Here is a 10605-nt window from a genome sequence, read left to right on the forward strand (position 1 = left end):
AGAAGGTGTCTCCAGTTCCACCCGCCAGTCACGAGAGGCACCGAGAAGGCAGGCTAAGCTAGGCCTACATTATATAGCTTCTTTAACAACTTACCAACAAAATGTTCTATCTACAGGCTCATAATGTGTCACACCACAATGAGTTTAGAGCTTGTACTGTAGATCTACTATTTGTAGATCTAAACATTTTCAAAACAGTTTTTTATTTTACATTTTCACCTGCGATGACATGCCCAAAACTGACATAACAGTGTTAAAGTGGTTAAGAAATTAAAACATGAATTGATAGAAAATATAATTCCAGGTCATTACCCAGCCAGATCGTGGCTCAAATTACATTAAGCTATTATTCCTAATCCACAACATCACTAGTTTTTCCTCCACTTTCTCTTCCCTGCTGAAGTTTTCCTGCTCTGATTCACACCCCCTGTTTGAATGTTCATCTTTTCCCTACTTCCAAGCAGATGTCTCCAGAGGGCTTCTTGAAGCTGCCAGGACACTGAGTGTGATTTCTACATCTCAGTCCCATATCACAAGGCGTAGGAGATCTCTCTTCCTGCCAGTGAGGAGGTGGGCGGACAGCTAACATGAAATGAAGCCTAGCTCTAGCCTTCCACCACACTGTGTGCTTGTGTCTGTTATGCCTGTCCCCAGACTCAGGAACATGGTGGAGTGGGTGTTGAGGAGGCACTGGTCCAGACCACAGCCCCAGGACACTCTCCATAAAGAGGAGCAAAGAGTCCCTGAGTAACAAACCAGAAGCAGGGAAATAGAGCAACATTATAGCTTGTGATTTGCAATGGGTGGGAGATAAACCCTATATATGCAACCTTATAGTCCCCAGACCACCCAGTTTTTGTTTGTATGTTTTTTCTTCTAAGTCTATTCCTATTTTTGGGATGTGCAATACATTACAATAACTGGTATCTCAATATATCAATAAGCAAGCATACCAAAGCATTAAGCTCAGATGTGCCATAATTTTTTCCAAGATACATTTTTCATCTGTGGAAGGATCCACACGATGATTAGAAATACAGCTCTCCTACTGGCAACTGGTGAGAATGGAACAAAACCACTGCTTGGAAAAGAATGTGTTTTGGGTCCTAGAATTTAGGGCACAAATAGGCTGCGTTGTGCCAGTTAAATTTCATCTGCTTTTATTACCTATCAGCAGTAGTGCAAATTGAATGGAAAAGGGAATAATCAATAGCTTTTGTTTTTTCACTTTTTATTTTTTATCCTAAAGATGTGGGTGTTTTGCTTCTCATTCTTCAAGACTAACCAAGGTGCCCTCTAGTGGATCATGTATGAAGTGCAGTACACAGTTCCCACTAGTGGCATAATAGTAACTTCATAATAACACTAATATTTTCATAAAGTTAATGTTGCAAAGTGTTTTTCACTGTAGTAATGTCCCTCTACGCTATCGCTAAGTCTGTGACATGATTTCCTTGCCTTCCTCACTCAGAAGGCAAGTCATTACATGTCCATCATATTGGAAAGAAAACCAGGTAGGACTGGTTTCAAACGATCAGAATAAGATGTTTGATCTCTCTGCATGATTAAACACTGACATTTGTCACAATTATTAAAATCGACTTCAGCTCTCTCAGCAGTGGGCTCGGGTGAACTATTACTGTTCACTGAAAATGTTGATATACAAGTGACTGAAGTTGACCACAAGAAAAACGGATTCGAAATGAGAATTTATTAAATTCAATTTAAACAATTGTTTTACTTCAGAATAATCAGTCGGTCGGTCAGTCAGTCAGTCAGTCAGTCAGTCAGTCAGTCAATCAATCAATCAATCAATCAATCGATCAATAGTAGCATAAGTAAGTACTGTAAGTAGCCTTGGATATAAAAAATAAATAAGTATAAATTAAAAAATAAAATAAAATAAAATAGAATGAAGATCAACCAATAGCTGTTAAGAAATCAATGTAATACTTGGCATACTAGGAATTTGTTTTTGAATTCCACATGCCACCACTAGATGGTGCTATTGCTATTCAGTCGACGCGGTCTGTTACAAAAGCTGGAGGCACTGCACCTCCTTCATTGTGTGAGTTCGCACCAAGTGGATCTGCCGCTCGCTCCAATGTAATCCCGTTCCAGTCTCTCCTCGGCGCATACACGCAGAGTCGTCCGCAATGGCGACCATGAAAAAGCCTCTCTCCGGAACGTCCAGCATCTAAAAGTGAACCAGGCTCCTGAGCTGCTCGCTGCGACTGAAGGTGGATGTAATATCTTCTGTCAGCTGGGAAATACATACGTGGATTGCCCACATTTCAAAGAAGGGGTAAGATTCCATTATTAATAATAGCTCAAGTTCTGTGTGTAGAAGGTGTGATCAACTTGTTTGAGGAGATTAGACCTAAGTCGGGGAAGTATTTTTTTTGCCACCGATTGATGTGGCTTTAGTGGATTTATGGAAAAATACTTGAAACGCAACGTCTAAGCTTTATTTAGTGCATGTATATGTACTTAAGCATAGCGGTCACTGCCCAGAGCCCCAGACATACCGAAGGTAAATGAATGTAATGCTGCAGACATTTCACTCAGTCATGGCTTGGTGGCGGAATGAACTATGATCCACATTTAAATTACGCTTAATGTCAAAATGTTGCACATTGTGGATTTGCTACTTTGTTGCCTAGTCGGTCAGGTGAGGCAGGCGGTCCATGTCAGTCACATCTACGCGTGGCTGCATACTAATGTCTTTAGGATTACCTGCTGTAGCCTGCTCTCTTAACCTAGATTACATTAATGATGTCAACACACTCAGACCTTTGCGGGAACAGTGTACACATGGAAGGAAGGAAGATCAGCATTGATTTTCATTTTTCTTTGATTAATACTTAACTGTGTAGAATGCGGCTCTTGTGAAAATACTTAAATTCCCCATTCAATTTGGGTTATTATGGCACCAGGGTAGCGCGTTGTTGGGTCATCGTCATCTCACATTGAATCATCCAATGCCCGACGCAACATCTTAATTGCCTTAAATGCACACATGTTGTGCTGCTGTCTCACTGATATCAGCGGGGAACTTCCATACCATGCAAAGGCGAGCCACACCCAAGGATCAATGCAGATCCGTGGTGCTGAATAAAGTGGAAATGGGGGCTTTTGAGGGGGCATGTTTCAGGTAGAGACTCTTGGCTCAACCATGCAGTCCTCTCCTCTGGCCGTTCAGCTGTCAGTAATGAAATCCAGCTGTGCAGCTGCAGAAATGGTGCCTGCATGTGTTGGACTGCACTGAAGGGGCTCTGTGTGTGTGTGGAGTGGAGTGTGTGTGCCCCAGCATACAGACAGAGAAAGCACTGTTACAGTTACTGACTATACACCAGCTACATGTTACACAGTTGTGGGGAATTTCAAGCAAACAAGTTCAAAGGCAGGGTAATTCACCCCAGAAAACGCTCCGCCTGATTTATGCTTCTTCGTACGACGGTATCGGGCGACGATCTACAAGCTCACACAACGCGTTGCAGAGCTTCTGCAATTGTCAGAGTAGAGTCGACTATTAAATTAGACATATGGATTTGTAAATGACCCTCCATCATTGAATCCCAATCTACTGAGCTTAAATTGCCCATGTCACACCACCCCTGTAACAAGGTAGCGTGTGTGGAGCTGGATGCCATTGCCTGGTGAGTGGTGACTGTTTCGTATGTTGTTGTTTTTTGTGTTAGTTTTTTGGGGCCAGATAAACTGGGTTAGTTATTTAGAAGACCTGCATAGACTGAAGCTCATGACTGGTTGATTCATGAGCTTGGGGGCAGGGTGGGGTAGGTGTTGGCTGAAATAATCACTGTCTGCTCTTTCATTGCCCTCTGTTTCACTCATCTTTTGTTTGAAGAGTGTTGGGTTACTGCATGCGTGGGTTCATATAAGCCATGAATCTACAGACTTGACATAAAACACTTGCCAAAAGATCAAGCCAAGGGCCTGCGATGGTGGCATGAAGGGGTACTGTGTCATAATTGAGGTTTGGACTGAGCGATATGCATTTTTCATTCTATGACCCCGACGACCACGTTAACTCTGGTTTCTATCAACCAACCAAGGGAATGGAGAACGGTGGAAAACTCAAACAGATCTCATCTCACGCACTGCCTTGTGATGACAGTGAATGGACAGGTGCAAATTATGAGCACACACACTATCGCTACACATGGTCAGCTGTTTGAAGAGGCAGTTGATTCAACAACCTCACTCCAACTACAGTATGAACTCATTCACTGCATGCAGTGGAGGACCGCTCCCCCCCTCACTGGAAACAAACAGTTTGTTTGATCCGCTCTTTAGACATATGTTAGAATTAAACAGATAGCGTACACTTTTAGCCTGTGCAGGCTCCCTTGGATTGAAATGTCCGCTCTTTGAAAATGTCTTACTTAGCTTTCAGAACCTTGAACTTGGCAACATTGTAAGTTCTAAGTTGCCACGACACCCACCCACCACTGTGTTGTCTGAACAACTGCCCAGTGCCCACTACCACCACACGCCGATGAACCAGTTGGTGGGGTCTTGAGGTGACATCAGCAGGCAGGAATGTGTGATGAAGGGAGAATTAAAGGAGGACAACAGGGCCTCTGGGGGTCTGGCTGTGTAGACAGGGGGTGGGGTGGGGTGGCAGGGGCAGATAGTGGCCTTCTCATGTGTCAACCCAGAATGAATGGCTCCATGACTAGTCCCAACATATTCCAGCACCTGGGGGCTAGCCTTCATAAATAGCCACAGAATGTGTCACATTTTAGCATCATTTAGGAATACTGGGGCTCAGCTTTAATTAAAACATCACTGAGGGCCCATTGGTGACCACAATTGCAAATGTTTTTTGTTATTATTATTATTAATGATTATTAAGTTATTATTCTGCAAATATTAACGCTATACTTCACGTTTCAAGTTATCTGAGCAGCAAGTTCCCCATGGTGAAGAACATTCAACCGTCAACTGCCTAACCAAATATAATATTCACAGCTGAATCTACAGTAGATAACTGAACTGTGGGCTTTATCTGTTACAGTACCTACCTACAGTGTGTACTTGCCAATACATACAGCCCAATTCATTAACGTTGCTTCCGTTTCCACTTTTAGATCGGACATGATGCCCTTGGGAACAATAAAAACCTGTGTCTGTGTGGTACTAAGTTGTACGACTTCCTGATTCAAGTCATTCTGTTGACTCTTTGATCTTTAAAGCCAAGATATGTTATTCAGTTATTACATTTAGGCTGCACTGTGCCTTGAAATCACAGAGACTCTTTGTACAGTAATTGGTTATCCCAAAGGCTTCAATTATCACCCATTAGCTTAGAGTGCAAATACGTAATTTGCAGTTACATCATTAAGCATGATTTATACTGTACTTCAAACGATGGTGTCGTGCAACCAAAATAGCAGATCTACAAGCTCACAACATGTTGCATCCGATTCCGTGACGCGTTGGGAGCTTGTAGATCGGCTGTTTTCGGCACATGACACAGTCGTACAACAGAGAATAAATTGGGCTTTACTGTGACACACAAAGTTATGAAATCTCTCCTCTGTGCTCTAATGTATTTCATGTAAACCATCTACTTCTGTACTTGCGTCCGATAGCAGGAATCTGGAGTGTGTGTATTCTCAAATCAGTTTTAATACATACATTGACAGACATCTCCCTAATTTTGGCATCGCTGTGCATAGAGATACATTTGTGTGTGTTTGAGTGTTTGCACCTTCCAGTTCCTCACATACCTTGGCTTCTTGTACAGGCTGGGCAGCATCAGCGCAGAGCACCATGGTAGAGCCAGAACCAGTGGCCGCCGGAGCAGGCCAGCGTCTTGGAGCCCCAGAGACTCTGGGCATCAGTACCCTGGACCCCGGCCACAAGCCTCCAACCATGCCCCCGGGACGACAAGTCAGCATCAGGGTGCGCATGCTGGATGACACGGAGGAGCTTTTCGACATCTCGGTAAATTGTTAATTTATTCCTACAGGGACATTTCCTGATGAGAATATTAAAGTCAGAATGTGATTCTTCATTATTCGCCCTCCCACACCGTGTGGCTGAGGGAGATTTCTTGTCTTTATCATTGCAGCAGCAGTCTGTCGTTAACCTGGCAACCAGTTGGCATGGCAACTGAATAACTTAAAAGTGCTGAATACATGAATGAGATGGGAGTGATCTCCATAAAGTCAGCTGGCTCACATCTTTAAAGTTAATTCAGACTTCATCAAATTACTGTGTCAGCTGAAAAAAAAAAGAAATTGCTAATTGGCTTGATGTTAATATACAGCTATGTACTGTATATAGTTATAACATCTATAACACAACTATACAGTATACTGTATATATATACAGTATATATATACACAGTATACATTAGGGGTGTGCCGATATATCGTCCCGCGATATATCGCGATACGTTTTCGTGACGATATGTATCGTTTTGGGGAAGAAAAAAAATATATATATATATTTTTTACAATAATAATAATCAGGCATGCAAACATCCCGAGGTGAAAAGGGTGACAACATGTTGTGTTTTTTTCGGGTCAGGTGCCACACTATTGCCCTATTTGGATTCAAAACGGCTAGTGGAAGCTGAAAAGCTACAAGTTTGCATGTCTGAATAATGCAAAAACAGAAATATTTGTTTGCATTTGCTTTTTTTCTCCCCCATATATTTTCATAATAAAAAAGTGCGTATCGTATCGAAATCGTATCGAAGTTGTGTGCCCAATATCGTATCGTTTCGTGAAATCGGCACACCCCTAGTATACATATATATATAAAATATCTGTAAAAAGTACTATTTCTGTCAGCTGGCACAGTCTTTCAACAGAGTATAAAATAGTCTTTAGCATGGTGCAGTGATCTTTGATTGTTGACTAGCAGCCTCTTATCATTCTTTAGACCCCTTGAAACTATTAATACATCCTTGGGAAAGTGTGCTGCGCTAGGAACGACTGAACTGTTCTGCTATCACATCCCGAGTCAGAGACCTGACATCTTCACAACACAAACACTTTGGCTCCATGCACATGGTATTTCACAGTTCTTCACTTGCAGACATAGACGTGTGAGACCCACAGGCGCTGATATACTATACTAATATAGGTAGTTGGATAGAAAGGTTGGTTTTTAATGTTCTTGAATGGGTGGAGGTGTCATTTGAATTGCTTTTGTGATCGATCCCAGGTATTGATTAACCATATTATTCAAACACAATCTAAAAATAGATATTAAACAAATATAAATTTAGATACTTTTTGTTTATTTTGATCTATGGCTTTAAACTTGTATGCAAATACTAGTCTTTACTGCCAGGTAAAGATATTTACATGAAATGGACTGCATCTAAAGCAGATGTTTGTCAAAATGACAGTTTTGGATATGTTTTTTAATGCATATATTATGTTGCTTGATGTTGAGTTGATGTATGCATTCAATTAGGCAGCACCAAACCAAAGTGTTAAGATGTGAGATGTGGAGAGAGAGAGATTAGATGCACTTCCCCCAAGCATTCCTCTGAACTTGTGGTATTTCAATAAGGTATACTCTACAACCCCAATTTAGCAGCACAAACGCAGGGTGGAGTAAGGGAAAAGACTGCTATTTTCCTGAGAATAGACGACCTAGCAATTCTCTGACCACAGTACTTCCGCCTCAGAATGAGGGAGATAGATGAGTAGATAGAGAAAAGAGCAGAGAAGTGGTGATGGAGGGAAATGGAACAGAGGCGTTTTTCAGTGTGCAATGAATGGGGCTTGGTAGTAAAGCTACTTGAAACTGAACTCGGAACGGATAGTGAGTGGGCAGTGTGTTGTGGATATGTCTGGTCGACTGTTTCCCAAGCACTGTGGTTGAAGTCTTTATTCCCACAGTGTGCTATCAGACTTCCTGCTCAGGCCCTGATCAGTCCTTCAAAGCATTGGTTCTCAAAGTTGGGTCCGGTGACCCCCAGGGGTCCTTGCAAGGGGTCCCCAGCAAAATTAGTTAATATAGCGTCACAATCATTTTAACAACTTTAACCATATTTTGTACTTTGGCTATTAAAAAATAGCAGATATACATGCTCATAGCGCAGCACAGAGTGCCGTGCTATGAGCTATATTTTTTAGATGTGGGTGGTCCGCAGCCAAATACATATCATTTTGGGGGTCCTTGACATGAAAACATTTGCGAACCACTGCTTCAGAAAGCATGGAGCCCTAATGTGTCTTGCTAGCGCTCTCATGTGCCGTACATCACACGTGGCTCACTTGAGAATCTTACCGTGAGATTTCAGTCCTCATTTAACTCAGATTGTGCCTGATAGCTATTTTGTGTCCTTTGGGTGAGGTGAGTCATAATAAAGGAGTCATAATAAAAGAGTAATTGGCGTTTGTGTGCAGACTGTGTCAGCGACTAATTAGAAGATCTTTCTATGTGCCCCAAATGACACCTTTTGCTGCATTTTTGGCATTGCATTATTTATCTCAGATGATTTGTAACATTGCGATCTGTATTCTCACAAGTGCACTATACTGTATTTACTCAGCAGTTACAGCAAACCAACATCGTCAGTGTAACCGGATGAGGAACGTATTCATTTTTGTGCACTATAATTTACACTTACTGTACATTCATGCTTTGCCTTTCAATAAGCCCTGCAAAACTGCGGTATTATTTTGTACGGATCATGCATACATTTCACCTCGGTTTGTCAATCATTGGCTGGCATTCTTGCAGACATAACAGTGTCACAATGATTTAGTTGATTTGTGGTGATTGTGCGGTCAGTCTGGCTTTTGTAATGGGCTGCAAGGAGGCTGAGCTGATGCAAGCCGAAGAGACTGCACAGGAGAGAGGAGAGAGAGGGGCCCTTCTACCAGAAAGCTTTTCTCAATGCTCAATTTAACACATATTCAATCTCTTCAGTTGTCGCAGCACTGGTGGAAGAAATGTCAGTGGTCTTTTTGGGGTTGCGTATTGCCTACGGTGTCCTATGGAGACCATTTTCCAAAATCACTGGTGCATATTACGGGTGAGAAAAGGTTGCTTATCTTTCGAACAAATACAATACAAAATTGGCTTTCCTCTCCATTTGCCTAGCTCACTGTACAAAGCTTATCCTTTAAGGATGATAACGAGATGCCTTTCTTTTTTTGGCCTCTGTAGCCAGTGGACCATTTGAAAATGTTATGCTTGTAGCACTCAGGTCTACATCCATTCATCCAAAGTGCTTCCTCTCCCATCCCAACTGATGGGTTTTGTCCTAGTAGCACCCTTCGAAGGAGGCTGGTTGAAACAGATTATTTAGCAGGACTTGCCTTCATGTTGGATGCCACAAGCATGAGGGTGTCAATAACTATCTGCTGTTTACACACGCTCATGATCATGTAATGACTGTGTTTGGTGTGGTCCAGTTCATTCTAGCAAATGGGAATGTCAACCATCTGCAGAGGTAGGCAGGGGATGCTTAAATGAATGGCTAGCTTGGCTTGTGCCCAACAGAGATTGATGTTACCCCTGCAGCGGTGAGGGAAGATGATTGTGTGGTTTCGAAATCACTTTTCACAAGCAGTTAGCTGATGATCTTGTATTTTCATTACAGGAACATTTTGTGCCATTAGTGACGGACTTAATCTGAGATGGATTTATGCTCATTGTGCCTGAAAAAACAACACAAGTGCCAACCCCCAACCGTAACTGATACACAAGGCTATGGTTCCTGTTCCTCTGGCTCAGAGGGATAGGATTCCACCTCGCCAGGCAGGGTATCAGATGGTCGAGAAACAAAAAGGGGCCATCTATCTATCTCGTGGGTCACATACCATACTGTGGCCTACTTAGTACACTGGCTGTGTGAACAAGCGTCTGTAGTGCAGACAAGACAGACTGTTGTCCAGACTATTGACTGGATAGTGCTGCACCACTTGACCACAAAATGCCACTCTTTTCATTTCAAGGACCCCTAAATTGATATATATTTGGCCGCGGTTTTGTGCCAGGGACCCCCATAAGCAAAGATTTGAGTAAAAAATGTTCGCTTTAAAAGATATATATATTCAAAGATATGCACACATTTTCAAGATTAAAAAAAGAAAGCAGATCTACAAGCTTGTGAGCTTGTATATCTGCTATTTTTGAATAGCCAATGCTAAGTGGTTAAAATGATTGTGACGCTATGTTAACTAATTTCGCTGGGGACCCCATGGCACCCCCCAAGGACCACTGGTGGTCCCCGGACCACTGGTTGAAAACCACTGCATTAGAGGAACGGGTCCACATTCTTCTCTGTCTTTCCAGTAGTCGTTGGTCTGACATGTCCTCGAAGGAACTATGTGGATGACGCTGAGGGGTGGTGAAAGCTCCACCAGCAGAGGACCTGTGAGTGGGTGATGTGTTTGAATGGAACTTGTGGAGAGGGAGATGGGAATGATGAGTATAAATGGGGAAGGACAGTGCTCCGTGCTCATTTGTCAGCATGAAGGAAAAAGTCAGGGTCAATTAGCACCGGTCAAACCTTAGTGATATGCAACAAAAGAATATGAACACATTCCACTTGTCTTTCTCTTTCTCAATAAATATATCAATTATTTCTTTCTCTTTTATACT

The 10605-nt window shown here is 42.3% G+C and overlaps 1 protein-coding gene across 2 annotated transcripts in view; it reads left to right on the plus strand.

Annotated features, from left to right (window-relative positions):
* Nucleotides 1-2130: 2130 nt before the first annotated feature.
* LOC308073735 (FERM, ARHGEF and pleckstrin domain-containing protein 1) overlaps nucleotides 2131-10605 on the plus strand; it is a 65164-nt gene continuing 56689 nt past the window's right edge. For both annotated transcript variants that reach the window (XM_080412830.1, XM_080412831.1), the window contains exons 1-2: nucleotides 2131-2305; nucleotides 5774-5973. In XM_080412830.1, coding sequence (XP_080268956.1) covers nucleotides 5800-5973 — 174 coding nt within the window. In that variant the 5' untranslated portion in view covers nucleotides 2131-2305; nucleotides 5774-5799. The remainder of the gene's footprint in view (nucleotides 2306-5773; nucleotides 5974-10605) is intronic.

The sequence above is a fragment of the Gymnoscopelus braueri genome (assembly GCF_963280865.1).
Source record: "Gymnoscopelus braueri genome assembly, chromosome: 18".
In the NCBI taxonomy this organism is placed as follows: Eukaryota; Metazoa; Chordata; class Actinopteri; order Myctophiformes; family Myctophidae; genus Gymnoscopelus; species Gymnoscopelus braueri.